A 25,942-nucleotide genomic window follows, 5' to 3' on the forward strand; every position below is an offset into this window, starting at 1 on the left:
CCTTGGCCCTGTGTGAAAAAGTGTTTGCCCCTCTGTTAAAACTGTGGTTTATCACACCTGAGTTGAATTTCTCTAGCCACACCCAGGCCTGATTACTGCCACACCTGTTCTCAATCAATAAACCTCTCAAATAGGACCTGCCTGACAAAGTGAAGTAGACCAAAAGATCCTCAAAAGCTAGACGTCATGCTGAGATCCAAAGAAATTTAGAAACAAATGAGAAAGAAAGTAATTGAGATCTGTTGGTATGTGTGATGGTAGAATGTTGGTACTATGACTGGTAAAGGGAGAAAGGTAGCTGGTATGATGGAGAGGAGAAAGGTAGATATGTTCTGTGTTCAGGAGATCAAGTGGAAACGGAGTAAGGCCAGAAACATTGGAGGGGGGGTTAAACTGTTCTATAATGGTGTGGATGAAAAGAGAAATGGTGTATGGGGTGATTCTGCAGGTGGAGTTTAGTAAGAGTGTAGTGGAGATGAAGAGAGTTTCTGATAGGGTTATGAACGTGAAACTGGAAGTTGAAGGGGTGATGATAATTGTCATCAGTGCTTACGCTCCACAAGTGGGCTGTGACATGGAGCAGAAGGGAAAAATTCTGGAGTGAGTTAGAAGAAGTGGTAGAAGGTGTACCTAGGAATGAAAGATTGGTGAGTGGGGCAGACTTTAATGGGCATGTAGGTGAAGGGAACACAGGTGATGAGATGATGGGCAGGTATGGCCTTATGGAGAGAAATGTGGAAGGGCAGACAGTGGTGGACTTTGCTAAAAGGATGGAAATAGCAGTGGTGAACACTTAATTTAATAAGAAGGAGCCAGGCTGAGAGAAGAGGTGACCATCTGTGAGCAGCAGTATGGTTTCATGCTGAGGAAGAGCACCACAAACACATTTTTTGCTTCGAGAATGTTGATGGAGAAGTATAGAGAAGGTCGGTAAGGGTTACATTGTGTGTTTGTGGATTTAGAGAAAGCGTATGACAGGGTGCTGAGAGAGCAGTTGTGGTATTGTATGAGAAAGTCAGGTGTGTCAGAGAAGTATGTGAGGGTGGTGCAGGACATGTATGAGGACAGTGTGACAGCAGTGAAGTATGCAGTAGGATCGACAGACTGGTTCAATGTGGAGATTGGACTGCGTCAAGGATCGGCTCTGATGGATGAGGTCAGACAGGAGTCTCCGTGGTCTATGATGTTTGCGGATGATATTGTGATTTGTGGTGAGAGTAGGGAGCAGTTTGAGGAGAGCCTGGAGAGCTGGGTTAGACTTTTTGGGGACAAGGTGAGGGAGGCGTAATCTAGATAGTTTGGACATGTGCAGAGGATGGACATAGGGTATATCGGTAGAAGAATACTGAGGATGGAGCCACCAGGAAGGAGGAAAAGAGGAAGGCAAAGGAGGAGGTTTATGGATGTGGTGAGGGAAGACATGCAGGTAGGTGGTTTGAAAGAGGCAGATGTAGAGGACGGTGGGGGTATGAAAAAGTGTGTGTGTGTGTGTGTGTGTGTGTGTGTGTGTGTGTGTGTGTGTGTGTGTGTGTGTGTGTGTGTGTGTGTGTGTGTGTGTGTGTGTGTGTGTGTGTGTGTGTGTGTGTGTGTGTGTGTGTGTGTGTGTGTGTGTGTGTACATACAGACCAAAAGTTTGGACACACCTTCTCATTCAAAGAGTTTTCTTTATTTTCATGACTATGAAAATTGTAGAGTCACACTGAAGGCATCAAATCTATGAATTAACACATGTTAATTTTCCTCTTTTCCAAAAACTTCCTCTTTTCCTCCTTCCTGGTGGCTCCATCCTCACTATTAATTTTTAATTTTAATGTATCAAATACTCGTGTGTGTGTGTGTGTGTGTGTGTGTGTGTGTGTGTGTGAGACTCTCTTCTCTGCCATCTTATGACAGTGACCTCCCTTCTGTCATCCCCACCTTCCCATTATTCATTTTATTAACTCCCCTCCATTCAAAAGGGTTTTGCCATGCTCAGAGCAGTGGCAATTCCAAAATCAAAATTCTTTACAGCTTAATGCCATGGACACTCACACATTCTCTCTTTTCGTGTCATATGTGTAATAGGTCTCTTCAAGAATTACTGTTACTTTAGTCAGGGATAGTCAGAGGAAAATGGGCAGACTGGTTGAAGCTGATAGGAAGGCTGCAGTAACAAAAGGAGCATTCTTTACAATTGTGGTGGGCAGAAAAGCTTCTGAGAATGCATAACAGGCCAAACATAGAGGCACCCAAATGTTTTCTGTGATTCAGGTCAGAGCTTTGTGGTGGCTGTCTCAATTACTTTGGTGTCACTTTGTTGTCTTTAATCCATTTTGTTTCAACCTTGGAGGTATACTTAGGAATTATTGTTCTGTAGACCCAGTTGTTCTCAAATTGCAAGCTGGTTGCAACTCCTTTCTCATGATGTCATCTATAATATATGGCCAAATGTATGTTTCAGCAAAAAGATTTCAACTGGAGTTAAGAGGCTCAAATCTGTTCCAGCATGGCAGTGCACACATTTCGCTCCATAATGACTTGCTTGACCATGGTCAATGCTAAAGATATGTGACCTTAAACATATTTATGGACATATTTGCGATAAATTGGAACACTTCCTATGCAACAGACCTTGCCTTATCTGATATTACTGCTTGACATCAATAATTCTCTTGAGGCTGAAAGTCATTGCCACATTCCACATTCTATTAGAAAGTCTTTCAGTGGTGGCTTTTTTAGCACCCAGAAGGAGATGGAATGGAATGTTCAACAAGCACATATGAATGTGATTGGTCAGGTGACCACATACTTTTGGCTCCAGGATCTATTATCTGAACCTGTACCATTTCCAGCAAACACCCCCACGGCATGATGCTGCCACCCCCAGGCTCCACAGTTGTAATTAAATTCTTTCTGTACCTGAAATAGGAGGCCCAAACCATGACAATACCCTGTGCACAAAGCGAGCTCCATGAAGATATGGTTTACATGGGTTGGATTAAAAGATCTTGAGTGGCCTGCTACAGAGCTCTGACGTCCACCCTTCTGAACACCTTAAACTCTTACTGCACTAAAGAACTCCTCACCAGACATTAGTACCTATGAGCTTCACTCCAAAAAATCTAATGGAACATCTTCCCAGAAGAGTGGAGGTTATTATAATAGCAAATAGAGATTAATTGTCAGCTGTCTACATCTTTTCCCATGCAGTCTATGCACAAACTTTTGTCCATACAGTGTATCTGCTTAGTATATAAAAAACTTTTTTGCTTAATTGTATACATTCCCACTTTTTTCATTCAGGCACTTCACAGCTAAATGTAGCACAGCATGGTCTTAGATCACTGCTGTGTAAAATTAGGAGGCTATTACTGCATGCATGCTAGGGGCCTGTGAACTAACATTCTCTTCTGTGGCCAAGTTTGACGCTGCAGTGTGAGCAGGTAGTTCAGTCTAGCTCTGGTGGTGTAACTACTTAGTTAATCTTAAGACATTTTAGATATAGCCCTAGAAATTTGCATATGTCTGGGGAGGTGTGTATGCATGTGTGTGTTTTAGGTAGTTGCAAAAAAGAGCAGAACAATTTATAAGTCCTTGTAACCTCGGTATCGGTCTCAGGGTCTGCACTCCTTACCAAAGTATTCAGCCAGCTTCTTCAAAAAAAAAAACTGCTGTACCTTATTATTTATAGTGTACTAATAACCAAATTGTCTTCTGGGTTGCACCCAGACAGTATTAGTCACCTAACCCGATTATTTAAATTGGCATCTGTATGATACATGACATCACTGCTTTAAAGATTTCTAAGATCCAGTCCAGTTCAAAAAAAGAGAGAAGGTGGGCTGACCATGGATGAGGATAATGATGATTAAAGATGATGATGATGATGGTGGTGAGTGATTCATTCCTCAGCACTGTGGCAATGGAATAAATAATCATCACATCTTCAGTTGTTCTTACCAGTTACAAGGACGTAGCCTGAATAAACATCTGCCTGCGTCTCTCCTGTGAACCAAAGTGCCAAAATGATGGGCTTTAAGAACATGCTGTTGCAATAAACAGCAACATTAGAGCAGTGGGTCACGAGCTATGCTACCTGCCTAAAGATATGTCAGGTATCTTTTTTTTCTCCAGCATAATCTATCTAATCTTGAAATCGATCCACTTTACAGCTCCAAGGTCCCTGGATTAATAGTGATCTTGGGTTACTGTCTGTGGGGTTGTATGTGTCTGATTGGTTTCCCCTGGTTCTTCCATTTTCATTTTACCTTCTAAAAACTTGTTTGACAGCTTGGTAATAGTGCATGGTAATAGATTGGCCTCTTATTCAGGGTAGATCTGAGACCCTTTTCTCAGTGTTCTTGGGATTGACTCTGGATCCACTAAGATCACAGCCAGAAATGTACTAAAAATGAAAATAAATGAGTGAATGAATGAATGATTGGATTAAACCAGTGCTGTGAATCCAGCGGTTAATACATGACTATAAATATGTTGTCCCTAACATTATATCCTCCTCTTCATATGCTGCTTATATCTTTTAATGGTACATCCTGAACCACTGTAAAGCGTATATTATGTATGGATCTTCATCATTAGGTGCTTTTATTTCACTGTAGATAATTGCTTATAGAGTTTCTGATCACAGACAGAAGCGATAGGAAAACTGCTAACTCTACTAACTTTAGAAAGCATTGAAATCTGACAATGTGACAGCAACATGCTTCATATCCTCTCTCATATCCCCTCTGGGAGCTCGCTTTTATAATAGTAATGACTAATCTAGCTCTGGTGGTGTAACTATATCAGACCTCTATTAACTAGACCAATGACTGGTATAGTGCTTAATGCCTCAGTAATGTGTTTTAAGCTTCTTTGCTTTCTTCTTGTAGACTCAGAAACTGATATGATTCATGAAAAGGAATCAAATTTTTTTTACCTATTATAGTTTATTATGCACATTAGCTGAAATTCCCAGGTTTTACAGCCAGAAGATATGATAAAAGTATATTACCAAGCAAATTAAACAGAATAACAACAGACTTGTAACTTGCCAACATTATAAACCCTGCACTTGGATAGCTTTTTTTTTTTACTGACAAGGGCAGGGTGCCACCATGACATTGCCTAAAGGTCAGAAAGTGGGGTCATAAAGTTGAGTCTTTATTTTGGAATTCTCTTTTTCTCTCTCTAATCTTTATGTTTTATATATTGTTTCTTTTATTTTTTGCTTTTGCTTAGTGCTCACCATGCACACACACGTACACTTTGCAATCAGATCCATCATCACACTAAACTGTTGCTTGGATAAACCACAGCAGCAGATCAATATGAGACAATTCCATCATGTCATATTGGCTCTTAGATAATGTAGCTAATGTTTGGCCAGACTCTATGTCTTTTAGGTTTGCCCAGCCCAAGGCTTCAGAATAATTGGTTATGGTTTAAATAACATGATGGAGTGTAGAATTATCGCAAAATGATCAATGATAGGGTTGTGTGATGTGGCCTTTCCTTGTACCAGAGCTGTTGCCGGAGCATTTGACAAATATAACAACGGTCAGAATATCCAAGAAAAAAGACACAGGGGAAAATGAGGGTAAGAAACTAGAGAATGGCCAGATAACAGAAAAAGATTACAAAACTAGAGGTAAAATATCTGAACAAACTTCAGAAGGAAGGGTTATAGAGTTGTTCAGATGATAACATGGTTGCTCAGGTGCATAGTTTTTCGGCATGTTCACTTTATGTCTGTACAGGTTTTATCAAGGTCCTCTGGTATTTCCCTCTTCCCAAAAACATGCCATTAGGTGGACTGGCTGAGATTAATTCCTCCTAATTAATAAATATGTATTTGTGCTTCCATCCAGCATTCCCACCACATCTACAGTGTTCTCAGGATATGCTCTAAATCCATCATGCACATAAACAGGATAAAGGAAGTGAGTAAATAAATAAGTGAGAGAACCAGATTTAACCAGACCTGAACATGTACAGTACAAACCAGTAGGTATGGATGCCACCAATAAGACTTCACATGTTCAACATGTTGATACGTCCAAGGTCATACATGGCAATATAAGCTAGTCATTACAAATTAACAAAATAAATTATTGGTAATGAATTCAGACAATTGAATCCTCCAAAAAATTTTTTTTAACTAAGCTTGAGGCAGAAACCAACACATTGAATGCAGAGCTGGAAATTTTGTTTCCTGTTTGATTTGTTTTATGTGCTCTAAAAAAAAATTCATTAAGAGTAAGACCATGTGCATAAACACAACACCCACATTAGAATGTGTTCCAATTCCGAGAAGGCCTGGGAGAGCTGAGTACCCATTCCTTGGATGTCTGGCTCCTGTTCCTTTTGTCTAAAACCAGCAGGGGAGGATTAAACAGTGTCTTTTTCAAGTCTCGCCATTTCCAAACAGAAGAACTGGACCTCTGTTCACTTCGGCCACCTTTCATTTTATTTCCTGTTTTTCTTTTTAGGCATCACTGGGAATCTTTTGGGTATTAGTATTTACAGTATAATATAGTGGATATCAATTTAAATAAGTGTTAAACTCCTGAAACACTGCACAGTATCGTTTTATTTCACAATTCAGTTTATTAACACTTCTACCCATGATGCACATTTTCCTGTGATGCAAGACAAATCAGCCAAAGTCTAGTTGGGGCAAATCCCAAATGGTTTTTGATTCACTTTCTTTGTGCCCTACATAGGATATAATGTAATGGAGCTGAGTGCCCTACTTAGTTAATCTTAAGACATTTTAGATTTAGCCCTAGAAATATGCATATGTTTGGGGAGGTGTGTATGAATGTGTGTGTTTTTAGGTAGTTGCAGAAAAGAGCAGAACAATTTATAAGTCCTTGTAACCTCGGTCAGGGTCTGCACTCCTTACCAAGGTATTCAGTGAAGCCAGTTTCTTCAAAAAAAGCTGCTGTACCTTAGATTTATAGTGTACTAATTACCAAATTGTCTTCTGGGTTGCACCCAGACAGTATTAGTCACCTAACCCGATTATTTAAATTGGCTTCTGTATGATACATGACATCACTGTCAAATTGAAGATTCTGCTTTCAAGATTTCTAAGATCCAGTCCAGTTCAAAAAAAGAGAGAAGGTGGGCTGACCAGGGATGAGGATAATGATGATTAAAGATGATGATGATGATGGTGGTGAGTGATTCATTCCTCAGCACTGTGGCAATGGAATAAATAATCATCACATCTTCAATTGTTCTTACCAGCTACAAGGACGTAGCCTGAATAAACATCTGCCTGCGTCTCTCCTGTGAACCAAAGTGCCAAAATGATGGGCTTTAAAACATGCTGTTGCAATAAACAGCAACATTAGAGCAGTGGGTCACGAGCTATGCTACCTGCCTAAAGATATGTCAGGTATCTTTTTTTCTCCAGCATAATCTATCTAATCTTGAAATCTATCCACTTTACAGCTCCAAGGTCCCTGGATTAATAGTGAGCTTGGGTTACTGTCTGTGGGGTTGTATGTGTCTGATTGGTTTCCCCTGGTTCTTCCATTTTCATTTTACCTTCTAAAAACTTGTTTGACAGCTTGGTAATAGTGCATGGTAATAGATTGGCCTCTTATTCAGGGTAGATCTGAGACCCTTTTCTCAGTGTTCTTGGGATTGACTCTGGATCCACTAAGATCACAGCCAGAAATGTACTAAAAATGAAAATAAATGAGTGAATGAATGAATGATTGGATTAAACAAGTAATGTAAATCCAGCTGTTAATAAATTACTACAAATATGTTGTCCCTAACATTATATCATTCTCTTTCTATGCTGCTTATATCTTTTAATGGTACATCCTGAACCACTGTAAAGCGTATATTATGTATGGATCTTCATCATGAGGTGCTTTTATTTCACTGTAGATAATTGCTTATAGAGTTTCTGATCACAGACAGAAGCGATAGGAAAACTGCTAACTCTACTAACTTTAGAAAGCATTGAAATCTGACAATGTGACAGCAACATGCTTCATATCCTCTCTCATATCCCCTCTGGGAGCTCGCTTTTATAATAGTAATGACTAACCTATCATTATTTAACGCTTCTTGATATAGAAATATATTTGACTTCCTTTTTAGCCATATAATTTGTGGATATTTCTCAAAATAAGCCTATTTTGGGTAGTCATTCCTGTATTCTAGCCTTTTAACTTGTATATAATGTCTGTTATGTTGAAACAGATTTAGGGTTAGGCTCCATTCTATGTAATGGCCTACAAATATGGCCATAATGGACTACAGCTACCTTACACGTTGATTCCTGATACAGGACACCTCGATCCAGGCACACACACACGCACGCACGCACACACACTTGCACAAACACAATTCAGTGTGAAGTATATATATATAACTATATTTTGCCCCTGACAGAACCAACACGTTTGCCATTCTGGTTTCTGGGATTCTGGTTTTGTTCTTGACATCCTGTGTGTGAATCTGCCTGCTTTTGACGAAGTTTTTGACACTTGTTTTGGATTGGTTTGCTTGTACCTCCTTTTAATAACATTTGCACCATCAGCTGTTTCAGCTTCCTGATGCTGACTACATGTCAGGAATATGACCCTGGACTACAATTTTGGTTTGTTTTTATTATTTATCTTTTATTCTTTTATAACCATTATTTATTTTTCTGATCTTCCCTGGTGGTCTAGTGGTTCGGATGCGGTGCTTTCACCACGGCGGCCCGGGTTCGATCCCCGGTCAGGGAACCAACCCCAGCCACTTTTAGTGCCAGTCCCAAGCCCGGATAAATGGGTAGGGTTGCGTTAGGAAGGGCATCCAGTGTAAAAACGTGCCAAATCAAACATGCGGGTGATCCGCTGTGGTGACCCCTGATGGGAGAAGGGGAAAGAAAGTTTATTTATTTTTCTGAACTGTATAAATGTTATAAATTCATATTCATATGCAAGTGCACATTTAAATGGAATGATTTATACTTACACTAATTTGATTGTGATTAATTTGTATATTTGTTTATTTCTTGTTGTTTTTTTTTGCCTGCAATTGTCTGTGCCGCTCACCATGTTTACAGTCTGGTGGATTTTCTTAACTGACATGCTCGTATACTTTTCTGCTGATGTGGATGGATACAGCACTGTCCAAAAATAATTAGCTTACCATAGAAGCAAGCAGGGCAGCCTCATATTTGTCCATATGGCTTTTGAAGTGGGCATGCTGCTTTTCCATTTTTACCACAGATTTACACTGGAATAAAATGCAGGGTGTGTGACACCCTCTTCACACTTTGTATAATTATAGTCAATATGTCTGGCAAAATTTGGTACATTTCAACATATCCACCTCATTTTATGACGTACAGTCAGGAAATATTTTTGGAATAATGTTGAGTTAACAATTTAGGATTGATTCAGTTTTTCTAGAGTTCTATGTTTTCCAGTGGATAAATACAGAAGAGCCCTGGCTGACAGTCCAAGACAAGACTCCATCTTCAGATTTATTTGATGGGGTTGTAAGGTCAACATTTAAAAAAAATGCCAATTTTTCCTGCCAGAGCAGTGAATTGCTTTAAAAAGATAATACAGGAATTTTCCATCAGGATATCTTTGTTTCCTTGTTCTCCAGTACTGCTCAAGTAATAAGACTCATTCAGTGATATAAGAAATACAATTTGTTTGGAGTTTGGGATCAACCTTGATTTAATAAATGTATGTAACGTACAGATTGGTGTGCTTTGCCTGGCAGATTGACAGTCAGATGTATTGGTGCAGTGCCAGAAGCCGTTCTGTTTCACTCATTAGTTACGCTTTCCTGAAATGTTCCTTCTTGTGTCGCTTACTGTATTTTCTAAATCCTCTAATACCAGAAAAGTTTGAGAGGCTCAGTTTCTTTGTGCTATGGTCAACTGTAATTGACAATGCAAATGCAGATTCTCTCTCTCTCTCTCTCTCTCTCTCTCTCTCTCTCTCTCTCTCTCTCTCTCTCTCTCTCTCTCTCTCTCTCTTTCAAAACACACACACACACACACACACACACACACACACACACACACACACACACACACACACACACACACACACTCCTCTAAGTATAACCTAAACCACAGTACCCAAATGATTTTGCCATTTATTTTTTATTTTTTAGAAAATTATATTTAGATTTTTAATAGTTTTTGTAACTGGCAAAACTATACACTTTTATAAAATACTTCAGTCTCTGTTTCCTTTTCCTTTTAGGTAAGTTCAAGGATAGAGCCCTGGCACTCTTCCTCATCACTACACTGCAAACTTTGATTGCGGTATTGTGTAAAATAATCTTTATTTTGAGACACAGGCACAGTTTGACAGATATGAATTGTTGGTTTAATATCAAACACACCTTTATAATTCTGCATGCTGATAGAGTTAGTTTCTTTTTTTTTATTCTTGTGAAAACACTCCGGTTATAATCATGGTTGGACTGATAATATAAGGCACAATTTGATCCCTTTTCTTATTATATAATTGGCACTGTGCACTTTTTTATAATGGCAGAGTGTATTTTTCTCAGTGCGTAAAAAGTATTCTCAGTATACTAACCAGCATGTGGGCTGTATATTACATGTGTACATGCTTTTGCTGCCATCTTCTGGCTGAGTTTTTTGTTAAATTACAGTAAATTGCTGAGCCATGAGGAAAGAACAACTTCTTTTTTCTTTTTTTGGCAGCCAATTTGTGAATAAACAATGCTTGCTCAGAATAAAGAAACACTTCTTCGGTATTGTCCGGTTACTATGCAAAAGTAATACTGTGCCCATTGTGGAAAAATTCTGCAGATGGTTATCATGCTGAGGTGACTAGAGTAGTGGGCATGGGGACAGGGCAGTGCCAAGCATGTGCTCTCAGATCTGCCTCATTAATGTCAGACTTATTAGTTTGTTCCACTAAAGATACCATAATTAATTGTATGATGCATTATAAGTCAAAGCAAATATTGTATGGTTATTTTGGGGGTTAATATGGTACGTTGTTTACAGACACAACCAAACTGCACCCACAATGTCTGCCAAGATTTACCCGATATTTCATACAATTATCCTGTTGTTTTTTACTTAGTAAATACTCTGTACATATATTATATTTTATTTGCACTTTTCTTTAGAATACAGAGTCACTCTGTACCCTCAGACTTGGATACACCATATGAACAAAATTTATTAGCCCCTCTTCCAGAAGTGTGGTTGTGAAGATTTGTGCTCATTAAGTCACAATGGTGTTAGTAAAGTCAGGTACTGATGAAGGCTGAGGAGGCCTGGGGTTCAGTCTGCATTCCGGTTTATCCCTAAGGTATTAATAGGGTTGAGGTTAGAGCTCTATAGCAGGCCACTTAAGATCTTCCACTCCAACCTATTTAAACCATATACTTAAAGCACACATTTGTACGCAGGTGCAAAAGAGAAGAAAATTTTGTCTTACTGCATCCAAAGATATCTTATACAATTGTGTGCCTACAACTTTCTGGTAACTGTTCCGGGAAGAGGCACATATAGCTGGAAAATTGGTGTCCCAATACTTTTGTTTATATAGCAGAAAATGTCCTCTTAATGTAGTATGTGTGTAACAAATTAAAGTCTATTGGCATAATTTATCAAAACCTCTCTGGTGTGCCCTTATCCAGATCTGACATCATAGTGTAATTGGGGATCTTGTTGCAGAATGATGGTCTGTTGAAGTTCTCAAGTTTGAGTTCAGTCATTACAACATGCTTCTGATCTGAGATTAGTTCGATCCTCTCTTTTCTGGCTGTTATGTTGAGTGTTGATCTCTATGAAGGTGATGTTAATGCAGTACTGGGGCAGTTTCTGGTAAAAGCTTAAAGCTCTTGTTACCCTGGCATTATTCAATCAAGCCCCCCTCAGGGAGGTAAGAAAAGCCTACGAAGCTATGTCATCATGCTTGATGCGATATTAAATATCGCATCAAGCTTGGGCATCACTACCATCGGGGGGAAGAATATCAAATGGCGAATGACCGTAGGTCAAAATAAAAAGAACTGAAATAACTTTTACTTTATAATATTATAGCATTATATGGCATTAACAACTGTGGTGTTTTGCTGAAGAAATGAAGAACAGCAGATAGAGGCAAATCACTAACAGGAAAGATTCCTCTGTCGAGTGTTCAAGTATTCAGTAATTTAAGTATTGAACTGTCACAGTTTTGACCCTATTACAGAATGCAGTAAAGGTTTTATAGATCCTTTGAGAAGCCTTAAAATTCATTACACCGCACTGCTCCAGAATCGTGTAAGAATGTAAAGAATACCACAGTCTTCTTCTTCTTCTTCTTTCGGCTTCTCCCATTAGGGGTCGCCACAGCGGATCATCCGTCTCCATACTACCCTGTCCTCTATATCTGTCTCTTTCAAATTAAATACCTGCATGTCTTCCCTCACCACATCTATAAACCTCCTCCTTGGTCTTCATCTTTTCCTCCTGCCTGGAGGCTCCATCCTCAGCATTCTTTTGCTGATATACCCCATGTCCCTCCTTTGCACATGTCCAAACCATCTCAATCTTGCCTCCCTCACCTTGTCTCCAAAACGTCCTACATGCGCTGTCCCTCTAATAAACTCATTTCTAATCCTGTCCATCCTCATCACTCCCAACAAAAACCTCAACATCTTCAGCTCTGCTACCTCCAGCTCCACCTCCTGTCTTTCAATTAATGCCACTGTCTCTAAACCATACAACATTGCAGGTCTCACCACAGTCCTATAAACTTTCCCTTTCACTCTTGCAGATACCCTTCTATTACAAATGACTCCTGCCACTGTTCTCCACCCACTCCACCCTGCCTGCACTTCTCTATCACACTCTTCATTACTTTGCACTGTTGACCCCAGGTACCCGAACTCCTCCACCTTCTCCACTTCTTCTCCCTGCAACCGCACCACTCCACTGCCCTCCCTCTCATTCACACACATGTACTCTGTCTTACTCCTACTGACCTTTATTCCCCTTCTCTCCATCACGTTCCTCCACCTCTCCAGCTTTTCTCAACCTGCTCCCTGATCTCACCACAAATCACAATGTCATCCACAAACATCATAGTCCACGGAGACTCCTGTCTGACCTCGTCCGTCAACCTGTCCATCAACACTGCAAACAGGAAAGGGCTCAGAGCCGATCCTGGATGCAGTCTAACCTCCACCTTTAACCAGTCTGACGTTCCTACTGCACACTTCACTGTCACACTGTCCTCCTACATGTCCTGCACCACCCTCAAATACTTCTCTGACACACCAGACTTTCTCATACAATACCACAACTCCTCTCTTGGCACCCTGTCGTACGCTTTCTCTAAATCCACAAACACACAATGCAACTCCTTCTGACCTTCTCCAAACTTCTCCATCAACATCCTCAATGCAAATAATGCGTCTGTGGTGCTCTTTCTCAGCATAAAACCATACTGTTGCTCACAGATGGTCCCCTCTTCTCTCAGCCTGGCTTCCACTACTCTTTCCCATAACTTCATGGTGTGACTGATCAACTTAATTCCCTTGTAGTTACTGCAGGCCTGAGCCTCTCTTATTCTCAAAGATCGGTACCAGCACACTCCTTCTCCATTCCTCAGGCACCCTCTTACCTTCCAAAATCTTGTTAAACAATCTGGTTAAAAACTATACTGCCATCTCTCCTAAACATCTCCATACTTCTACTGGTATGTTATCTGGGACAACCAACTTTACACTTTTCATCCCCTTAATAGCTGCTCACACTTCCTCCTTACTAATCCTATCCACTTCCTGCTTCACCATCTCCACATCATATGAACACCATAATATTTTCAGTAATTTTTTGCCCATTTAACAATATCGATAAATATGACGGTATTTTAGAAGGATTTCCAATATATTCAAGTCAGAAAGCCTGAAAACCAAAAGAAAACACTAGGTTCCGAATGCATGAAGCAATCAATAATACCTGATGACAAAACAGGGAATCAATAGCCAAAATAATAAGGGAATTACCACAGAAAAGGTGAACACCGTATGGCAACCAACCAATCAGAGGATGAGTGTGGAGGCAGGACTAAATACAAAACAAAAAAAAATAAACTAAATAAAAAGCAAGCAGTGCTCTTTATGCTGGGAATTACTTTCAGATGATGCCCAGCATTTTATAAATGAATGTTTTTATTATCCTCTTATAGCACTCCTTATAAAAAGCAAAAAATAAGGCAGATAAGTGCAGATTGTGAATGTTTTAAAATTGCAACATTTAATAAAAAAAAATAGAAATCTGTCACAATGCCAAAATTATGACAGAAGATTTTATTCTTAAAAAGAAAATACAAGTGCTTTTACAGAGATTTACTTTTTATTACTTTACAAGCCTTTTTTCTTGACTTATTAGATAAATTATTTACAGACAATTGTAGTAGAAAAAATGGAATAAACATTCACTTATTAACTACTATAACAGCCTGAGGATTACTGAACTCTTTGAAGAAGGCTATTGTCTTTTGCTGAACGAGCTCCTTATCGAGCTTGTTGCATGTTTCCACTTGTTTCATATGCATCTGTCTAATGATGCTCTGTAGACTACGGAAATATAGGTAATATATTGGAGGAGCAGAGGTTGCCTTGCCAATGGTTGCCTGGGACGGTTAAGGTTGACATGCCAACAGTCACCTGGGGAGGCTCAGGTTGCCTTGCCAACAGCCACTTGAGCCACAATTTCCATGGCAGTGGGCCAAGAATGGCTCATATTGTTTCGGAGGGGATACCTTGATTACATGACCATGTTTAGAGGTTTTAGTACCCCATACATTAGCATTAGAGAATCCTGGACTGTGCTGTTTCTGATTTATTCTTAATATTCATGCTTAGTAGTAGTTCATTCATGTGTTCATATACAATAACCAATTTATCCTGACCTACTGTGTCTGGTCACACTATGTATAAAAGGTATAGTTTTGTATGGCCAATACACTTACCAACATGTTTCCTGAACATATTGTAGAATATTGTACATTGTACATATAGTAGAATTGTTTATGTTATACAGATACAGTATCTGCAGTATACTGTTTCTTTCATTCTTCATAAGTACACTACTATAGCAATGCTGCTATCTAGTGGAGGACACACACAGATAAACAGTTGAGACAGTTAAACAGCCATATAGTTTTCACTAGTAGCAATCAGTACAGCTGTATGTGTGAGTTCATTTAGATTAAGAACATATTTTAAACCACTTTCTGTTAAAGATTTACATATTTCAGATTAGATCATGTGCATTCATATACTGTATATGTCACTACACAATCCAAACAGAGCCTTACTGCCAAGTCACATCTTTTGTCAGATAGTTATGCCCAGTTATTTGTCCTTAATAGTGATGCCTGTCTCACACACACACACACACACACACACACACACACACACACACACACACACACACACACACACACACACACACACACACACACACACAACATATACACCTCCACTTGCCACAGTGACCCTGTGCTTTGATCATGACTTTCATTTGCTTAGATTGTGTCCAACATCCTTGACCCTAAAAACAAATGCTTCAACACTTAGCATATCACATCCTACAAAAACTTTTAAAACACTGCTGTTGACTTTTCCACATTATTAGTGCATTAAATGAAAACAAATGCATCCTACAAATTTGCCACTACTGAATAAAATAATGAATTATAAAAAGTGACATTTCATTTACCCTTATTCAAATTGAGTTACAATTAGCACATTTATACAGCAAAGGTTTTGCTCAAAGGCCCACAAGTCTGCTGGTGCTGGGATTTGAACTCATGATCTTCCAATCCAAAGTCCAACAACTGCTGAGCTACAATCATCACAATATTACTATGTACTGCTAGAACAGAAATTACACTTATTAACCATTCCTTTAACCATTCCTACAGGCTCGATCAGTACAGCTACACAAATCTTAATTTAAACAATACTAATTATTATTGTTTAGGAAGTATGGTGCTGCAGGAGGTAACAGGGAGGTGTTGCAGCATAGTGTCTGGGCCTCCTTTTTGTTTCCAAACTTGGTTCTCTTGTATCTCCAAAAATGGCAGGCATTGTTTGTGCTAAATTGCCCCTAGGTCTAAAGGTGTCACTGTTAGACTGATCCATCCATGGTGGCATTTCTTATTTTCTGCATTTTCGATGCTTTCATCCATGGGATGTAACCTCTGGCAAACTTGACCAGTAACAAAGTTAATGAAGATAAATGAATAAATCATATTTTATTTGATCTTTTTCAGTAGACAAGCCTCTACACATTATTATGTGCTATTGCAAAATCAAATTTAAGCTTGCCTTTTATGATTTTGCTCATTCCTCGTTTTAGATTGGCAAAGTAATTTAGGTTCTTACTATAAATAAAGGTCTAAAAAATAAGATTTGGTATTACACATAGACAGGAAATTTGATTTAATCATCTTGTATTCTGTATATTGATATAGATGTACTAAAATGTCGGTTTTGTAGTGCAGTTGAAAAATGACATGGTTGTAGGGTATTTGGATGCAAATGCAAGGAGAGGAGGAAGAAACAACAGGGGTGGATATTAACTGAGCCTCAGAGTCCCTGCGGAGTCCAGAAGCAGGCAATAAAGTAAGTGTGTGTGTGTGTGTTGGTGTGGGTGTGGGTGTGTGAGGATCCATTGAGCATTGTTGTGGGGGAAGGGTGTGCCCGCTGAGTCAATTACCCCTTTTTTCAGTGTAGGCCTGGAGTTCACTCTCACTCTATTGACTACACGCTTTCACACTGCCAGAACAACTCCGAGCCTGTTAACCTCCTACAGGCCGATTTGTATGGGACATGCAGTAAGGATGAGAAGACAAAAGAAAAATGCAAGAAGAAGAAGAAGAAGGAGTGAGAGTAGGCACTGGCATTCAACTTATGTTTTACACATGCAAGTATAATTTAGCCTGCATGTACCCACATCAGGTAATTGTGCATCCTCCTGCGAAAAAAATCAGTGTGCAGCGTGACAGACAGCAAGAACAAAAAAAAGTGTGTAATGATTTATATAGTTTTCCTGAAAGGATGCTTTTGAGGAGGTGTTCAGTGCTTATTGTGTTGGTTTTTTTTTTTTAAGTTGGTAACCACGTCTGACATTTTTTGTGAATGTGTAGGTGTTTGTGTGTATATGTGTGTGAGCGCAATAAAAAAGTTGATTGAACATGTGCACATAATGTAGTATTGCAGAGTTAATTTGAGTAGGTATCAGTGTAGCAGCAGTGGTGCTGAGAGAACGCGTTTGAGAAACAGTTTAGCGAGGAGAAATCAGTCTACATATAAAATATTGGTCACAAATTATTTGTCACTTCCGAAATAATAACACATCTACTTATAATTATATATACTGTAATTTCCGGACTATAAAGCGCACCCAAATATAAGCCGCACCCACTGAATTTTACAAAGATTTTTATTTTGAACATAAATAAGCCGCACCTGTCTATAAGCCGCTCCATGTCTACACTAATGTACTTTACACAGGCTTTAATGAAAGACAGTGCCTGCTACATGGCTTGTATCTAAACAGTAGCCTACCAAGAAAGACATTGTTCACTGTCTTCCTCCTTCCTTTCACAACAATTTCTCTTGGGAGTTTATCTTTTGGCATCGTCGTGTGTTTAAAAATCACCATCGGTGAAGCTTTTCTCCCGATGCTGTGCAGCTCAGAACACAGGTGAAATGCGTTTTTTTCATGCCTGGTTGTTTTCAGCGTGACGAATGATTCGAATATCCTGTTGACAGTCCGAGTGAGCGGCAGGTCAAACGTCAGAGGAACTTCATCCATATTTATGATGTGGTGCGGCCCGATTCAGTGGAAGCACATCTGATTTAATATACAGTTTCATTGGTTCACCTGAACCCGTTCGGCAATTTCATTGGTCTAATGTTATGGGGCTCAGTTTTTTGGCTTGAAGTTTGTGAAACCGGGAAAAACCCAGGAAAAATCCATATATTAGCTGCTTCGTTGTTTAAGCCGCGGGGTTCAAAGCGTGGGGAAAAAGTAGCGGCTTATAGTCCGGAAAATACGGTAAATAAATTGTTTTTTTAACGATGCAAATGCAAATATTTGCATTTATACGATATGATGCATCGCACTTGTGTCTGATGTACACTTATTTAAATTGATGCATCTCATCATTAACTTTTATGCTGTACACCGATGTGAATAGGTGAATCTTACCATCCCTACTTTTCATAATATCAGCCTGCAGGTTGATTTTACAATTTAAAAGGGAGGGCTGTATTCATGTAGCTGTGGTGGTAAAACCAACACACACACACACACACACACACACACACACACACACACACACACACACACACACTTTCTGACATAATTAGTCCAAAGAGTTTCCGTCTTGCCCTTAGGCACAGGCTAGTCAAAATATAATAATCTAGAAGCTAATTCAAGCATTTACAGACTGACAACTTCTTCTGCCTCTGTCTGGTTCCTTATTGTACATCATTTATTAATTAGTTCATTTGTTTATCTATTTTTGGGCATTTTATTGTTTTTTTATTTTTTTTTTATTTCAACTCCATAAAGTAAATTTAACCCCTTCATATCTTTTTTAAACACTATGCAGGCAATTAGCAAATCTAGATATCAGAAGATTTGCTAAAGAACCCTCTTACTGTGGGTGTAAAAGAGAAGAGGGGAAAAGTGATAATCATGCTTACTTTTATGTCTTTTGTTCCTATAAAATAATCTTTGAATAGCTTGGATAGGGGTCAGAAATTACACCTTTTTTCAACATTCAAAAGCTGTTTTTGAACGGAAACTATTTACTATGCACAAATATTTGTCTTTTCATTTGTCATTGTCTCCGTGTTTATAGTAATGAATAATTAAATGATGAATTTGACAATTTTGTGTGTAAATATCTGTATAGAGCACACACTCCACAGGGAATAACCATGTAAGGAAAGGTAACAAACCACTTGTATGTTGGAAATGGACTTGATTCACACATAACGCAAGGCTGTGAGTCAAGTGTGTGTGTGTGTGTGTGTGTGTGTGTGTGTGTGTGTGTGTGTGTGTGTGTGTGTGTGTGTGTGGTTTAAAAGCTTTTTGGAGAGAGGTTTAAAGCTTTTTGGAGAGAGCCCTGTTGCCTTGTCGACAGCCACACACACACACACACACACACACACACACACACACACACACACACACACACACACACACATTTATATTTACATATATATATATATATATATATATATATATATATATATATATATATATATATATATATATATATATATATATATAATTAACAAAAATCTTTCAGATAACAATTTCTGGGTTTTTTGGGCTGTAGTATGTAACATGTATATAAATATATACGTCTGAAGTTTAATTCTTTATAATCTATAAAGACACTTACAGTAAATTATATTTTATGCCTGTGTTACTTTGCTTTTGTATGTATGGATTGTGTTAAAAAAAGACATACACTGTTTACATGTCTGTCGCGTATGTCGTTTGTAGTCAAATGTCGCATGTTAGCATTGATTTTTTTTTCTTAACCCCTTGAGCTCAAATAGCATTACATGGCTTACATATAGAAGCATTAAATACCCCTTTTATCGATCTCTGTTACATAAAGTAAGTACTAGAGAGTACACATTCACCCGTGGTAGGAGCGCTCCGAGAGTTTTTGAGATGCCTTATCTTTAATCTTAAGGCTTTATGGAGTGCTTTATAGTTTTCAGTGCCTATTATCTACATTTGGAATACATTATTATTGAATCAAAGAGCAGATATCCTTGACTATTCTTTGAATAAGATAAAGATATAAAGGTACACTGATCAGCCGTAACATTAAATTATATCATGTAGGTTCCCCTTGTGCTGCTGTCTATGTTTGGACTCAACAGGACCTCTGAACTTGTCTGTGGTATCTGGCAATAAGACGTTAGCAACAGTTTCTTAAAATCCAGTAAAATGAGAGATGGGTCCACCATGCATTGTACTTGTCCAGCACAGCCCACTGTTCTTTATTCAGATTAAAATCTGGGGAACATGAAGGTTAAGTCAACATCTTTAACTCTTTCTAATGTTACACATAAATGTTTACATTGTGGCAGGGCACTTAGTTTGTAGGTAGGTGGTACATATGATAGTAACATCCCTGCAGAACACTGCAGAACTTTTCCAGCAAAACATTCCCTAGAGCATCACACTGCCTCAGACCGGCTTCTTCCCATAGTGCGTCCTAGTACACCATTACTGCCCTAGGTATGCAAAGTATATACTTGGCCCTCCACAGGATGTAACAGAAAATATAGTTTGTCAGATCAGGCCACCAGCTTCGATTGCCCACTGGTCCAATTCTAATGTTAATGTTCCCTTAACACAGCAAGCTGCAGTGCACTGTGTGTTCTGACCCATTTTTGTTATAGCCAGCATAAACATTTTTTCCCGATTTGTGCTACAGTAGCAGAAACTGGAACTGACAGTCTAGCCTTTGCTGCACAATGCCATGACCCTATTACTGGTTTCTTCATTTGTCCTTTGTTGCACTGCTTTTGTTAGATACTACCCACTGCATACCAGGAACATTTCGTAAGACATATTTTTACGGAGATGCTCTGGAGCTACCCAGTCGTCTTGCCACCTTAGTCGCTCAACCTCAAGGTTTCTACCTCATACCATCTTAAGGACTGTAACCACAAAGACTGATTTAAAATTGTAAATTTTTGTAAAGCTGATTGTCCAATGTTAAAAGCACTATAAAAAATTATTTTTCAATAAAGTTAAATATTACATGTTGTTCTGTTTACATGTAATTAAAAGTGTGTCCCCACAAGGAGGCAGTGTCGATGTTGTTGTTTTTTACAGCAAGGCAGAACAAGCATCATGCCCTTATGCTAATGGCTCCAATTAACACAATTAGACAAGTTCTCAGCTCACTTCTGCTCTGACTAACAGAGGTACAATGGTAATTACATTCCTTGAACACACAGTTGTCAAAGCTTGATTTTTCCTTCATTAAGACCAGGCATCTTTTATCCACTGCTAGTGTTTGGTAGAGGGGAAACCTCATGCCATCGAGCACATGCTATATACTGCTGGAGGCTTTTCAGTGTGAATGTGAAAAACAAGCGTGAATCGTGAGCAGAGACTAAGTTAGAGAGAAGGAGACAGAATGATATACTGTATAAAGAGTCAGAGTGGGATTTATAGAAGAACTGGATATGAACTCTTTGGTTGCTTTGCATCAATAAATACTCTGCGTATATAATTTCCTGCAATGTGAATGTATGTGTATCTGAGGGAAAGTTATAGCAGGATATCAAATCCCTAAAAAGTGTCATGGCAGTACATTTTTATTTAAAGATTAATCAAGATCCCCTGCGTTCTTCCACATTTAATTGAAACAGTACAATATACACTGTGCAAATATTTCTAAAGAGAAAGGAAGAAGGAAGAAGAAGAAATTTATCAGTAATTATAAGTATAAGAGCTGATGTGCAGGAGCATCACAGACATTTAGACAGCTAGTGCCAATACACACACGCTTGCTAGCTTGATAACTGAAATCATCATCATCATCATCAACATCATCATCATCATCATCATCATCATCATCATCATCATCATCATCATTCAGGAATGTAGCATAAATAAAAACAGTGATTTTTTTCCTCTACATCCATCCACTTTTGTCCATGTAAAATGTATATTTTAAATATATATAAATTTAATGCATTTATAAATTTAATATATAAATATTTAATATCTAAATTTTCCTTATTGTATATATATATATATATATATATATATATATATATATATATATATATATATATATATATATATATATATATATATATATATATATACAAACAATAGGGAAAATGTAGATATTTTTTATATATATTTAAAACATAAATTTTACATGGACAAAAAGTTGAATCAATAATTATATATTATTATTATTCAGTTATTTATTTATTTTCCACTTTTTGCTTTTCATACGCCAAATGTTCACAAATATGTACGTGCCATAAGCTGGTGTATTAAGCTGCCTCGCTTACGCTTCCAGATAAACATTCGTGGCAGCTGCTGTCATGGCAACACCATTGTGCTCTTCCCCTTTGCCGTTCTCCCTCCCCCGTCTGTATCTTTCGCTCTCTCTCTCTCTTCTCTCACTCTCTTTTTTTTCTTGAGCCACTCCCCCCTTTTCCAGGGCTTTGCGCTCCTCTTGCTGCCTGTGTCAGTACAGAGTAATTGAGTGGAGGGAGTGGAAGGAGCTCTGTTGGATGGAGGAGTGGACAAACCTCTTAGTGACTTAAAAGGTCGAAAATAACAAAAAGAAAAAAAAAAAGTTGAGTTTTGTGGTGGAATGAATGAAGACACCCAGTCCCATCTGAGGATGGAGGCTACAGACAGGTTAAACGGGCTCGGAGGAAGAAGGAGGAAACCCAAAAAGGTAAATGCCAACTCCAGTTGGGAGTAATTGGTTTCTGGAATGGATGTGTGCACATCCTGAGATTTTGAGAAAGGTTTTTTAGTATTGGCGAATCTAGTTTTCCTTTAATTGTACAGTTTTGGTACAGTTGGTGAACAATTGGTTTGCTCTTAGGAATATTTTAGAAACGGTTTATATTTGATTTAGTGACCTGGTGAAATTTAGGACTGTATATGGAGCAGCAGGTCGGAGGGAATTAGGGATTGTTTGTGCTCTGCTTAGAGATTCATTTCTGGCCAGAAGTGCCTGATGCTGTCCCATGAGGCTGACTGATAGGCAGGTCCCATGCTATGTGTGTGTGTGTGTGTGTGTGTGTGTGTGTGTGTGTGTGTGTGTTTGTGTGTGTGTGTGTGTGTGTGTGTGTGTGGTTTTGGGTGTGGGTGTGTGGCTTGATGCCCAGATGTTATTATTACCAGGGTGCATGCCTTAATGAGAAATCTGTTTTGGGAATAAAGATGTAATGATAATTTTTTTTTTGTTGTTGGGTGTGTGTGTGTCCAAAAGAAGTGCTGATCATTTTGTTCTTCCCTGTGTTTATTGCTACATATCCTCCAGAGTGTACTTACCTCTCTCTCTCTCTCTCTCTCTCTCTCTCTCTCTCTCTCTCTCTCTCTCTCTCTCTCTCTCTCTCTCTCTCTCTCTCTCTCTCTCTCTCTCTCTCTCTCTCTCTCTCTCTCTCTCTGTGGTAATCTAATCTGTGGTTAGTTTAATATATGATGCACTGTTTTTTCTATATTGAGAGTTTTGTACAGTGGCTCTAACACTCTCACTCTTGTATTCTGGAATGTCGTGAAGCACCTTTGTTCCTCGTGGTGGAGATCAGCGCTGAATATGGGGCGGGTCCACGTCTCGTTGTGGTTGTTATTGCACACATCACCTCTGTTCTTAAAGTCGAGACTAAATAATGCATTTCGTGTTATTTTAGAGTGTTCAATTCACTGGGGTGTGGGTGTTTTGTTAATCTGGGAAAAGGAAAAAAAAAGGAAACTGTTGTTTATGTTTCTTGCACCTGTGTATTAATAGTTAATTTCTCCTGAAAAGCATTTTATAATGCATTCGTAATTAATTGCTGCTGGATGTTTGGAATGATTTGATGTTCCCATGTATGTTCTTTGTTTCTGTGTATGATTTCATCGACAACAGCAAATCCAGTGGACCTCACGAACCAATCGAACTACAGTTTAAGCTTATCGGATTGGCTACGGTCCTAGTGACTCATCACATGATTTTAATTGGGGGAAAGAAATCTCATTTATTTTGTATTATTTACACATTATAACTGTGCATAAGGTACAGTATGAGTGTCATTTCACATTGCTTACTGTTCTATAAGTATGATAATAACATTTTCAGCTTATAATACAGGACAATTTAGTTCAGGATTTTAAAATGATAGAAAGGGTATAAAGAAACATATATAGTTATAGAATTTACTCAATATATCCACCATTCACCTCAATTTTTAGTATGAGCAATATTGTTTAGATTTGTTAGCTTAGATACAAGAGATTGAAATATATATGTGTGTGTAAAATGTACCTTAGCTTTATAAGGCTGGGCTTAAGGGACACCTTAGTGATCTCCAGTTTTGTGACTGTCACAACTGCAGTACAGAAACAATGGCTATGAGCTGAAGAGCACACCCTAGTTGATCCTGATTCTCTTTCTTGATGCAGAGGGCAAAGAGGGATCAGTGTTTGAATTATTGATATGCCCTCCCCCATTGAACCCTGCATAGCCTAGGGGGCAAGGCGACTGGGGTTTAATCAGTGCAGAAGACTGAAGTGAAGTGGTGTTTCTTTGTTTATAGCACTAATGAGGGAAAGAAAGACAGGCTGTTTGTTTTTTATGACAGGTATTTACAATATTTATCTTAGGAGTGGCCTGTTAAGGTAATTTTGACCTTACTAGACTTTAAATAATCATTGACAGAATCATAGGTTCACATTATATTCTTATTATATGTATATATTTCATATAGAAATACTGACAAGTAGCTCCAGAAACCATAGTTCCATGTGGAGCTTTGGGTTACAGTCTGTGAAAAGGTTCATATGTTCTCTTAATGTCTACTGGTTGTTTTTTTTTCACCTCCCAAAAATCTGTCTGTACATGGATTAGCTACATTAAATTGCCCCTAGGTGGGAATATATGTGTGTGTGTATTGTGCTTTGCATCAGACTAACATACAGACCTGGGTGTATTCCTGGCTCACACCCAGTGTTGCTGCAATAGGCTCAAGATCCTCTGCAATCCCTGACCAGAATAAAGTGGTTTACTGCTGCTAAATTAATGAATGAACTTAGTTTATTCTGCTTTTTGTTATTGTTGAATGTCATCGATTCAATGCTGAGTTCATTGAGAATGAGTCATTTTCAATTTTTTTTTTTTTTACATTGTGTAAAGTGTAAAATTTTACAATGTTATTCACATTGCATGGGTTGCATGTTGACAACTGCATCAATCCAGCCTGAGTGGAGCACTAAAAAGGCAATAAAAATATTTATTTATATATATATATATATATATGCACATGCCAAAGATTTATTTATCACTAGACCAACAGACTTTATTTTTAATGCCAGTAAGACAGTATTTGCTACAGTTTTGCCTCCATAATTTCCAGGCTTTCACTTGTAAGTGGCTGCAACACTTTCAAAACAGCTGCAAAAAAAAAATACTTTAGGCAATCTTCCTGAAGGCATGTATAATTAAGGAGCAAAGTATAGATGATTTTCTTGGCATCTATCATCTTTTAGAGCATTGTGCTCCCTGGGGAATGCTTAGCGCTATAGCATATCACACTCAAAGCAGTGTATGCTGAGCAGCAGGTTTGAAGGCTGATGAAGATGTTGCTGACAAAGAAGCTCTCGTTCTGTTGAACAGTGTAGAAATCCAAAGTGCAGTTATATGTTGCTGGAGTAACGCCTGAGAAAAATGGAGATGCGTATAGCAGGTTGAAATATGTGCAACTCAGGTATAAAGTTTGCTTTGTCCCAGTCTTATCATGTGTCTTTAGACTAGTCTGCTGTAACTACTGAATAATTTGTTGTAATTACACTATTTTAGTAGTAAAGTGTGTAACCAAATGATAATCTTTGACTTCAAACGGCTTGCACGCACACAACTTCTAAATGTGCAGTTGCAGCTTAACTAATTAAAACAATTCTGTGTTTCTTGCAAAAAAAAACGTTTAGCAAGATTCAATTGTATAAGCCAGAAACCCATGACTATTTTTAAACCGAGCATTCAAGACCAAGCCTTCTCACTGGTGTGATAGATTTGGTGAAAGGGAGCATTGGTGGGATTCAGTGCTAGCATGAGTCAATCCTAATTGGAGAAAAGGTATTGATCGACACTACAGAATTACTAGGCCACAGATGGGCCTGATTTAATTTGTTTCACTATAACTTATTCAACCTAGATCT

The 25,942-nt window shown here is 38.4% G+C and overlaps 1 protein-coding gene across 14 annotated transcripts in view; it reads left to right on the forward strand.

The window, feature by feature from the left end:
• The first annotated feature begins 22,095 nt into the window (after positions 1 to 22,095).
• The window catches only part of ank2b (ankyrin 2b, neuronal), a 121,224-nt gene continuing 117,377 nt past the window's right edge, over positions 22,096 to 25,942 (forward strand). For 7 of the 14 annotated variants that reach the window (XM_083542071.1, XM_083542088.1, XM_083542099.1 and 4 more), the window contains exon 1: positions 22,258 to 22,475. In XM_083542071.1, the coding sequence (XP_083398197.1) occupies positions 22,389 to 22,475 (87 nt within the window). In that variant the 5' untranslated portion in view covers positions 22,258 to 22,388. Of the gene's footprint in view, positions 22,476 to 25,942 lie in introns of all 14 variants that reach the window. The other 7 variants (XM_083542103.1, XM_083542108.1, XM_083542060.1 and 4 more) reach the window with 3 other exon arrangements.

Source organism: Silurus aristotelis (assembly GCF_946808225.1).
Source record: "Silurus aristotelis genome assembly, chromosome: 5".
NCBI lineage: Eukaryota > Metazoa > Chordata > Actinopteri > Siluriformes > Siluridae > Silurus > Silurus aristotelis.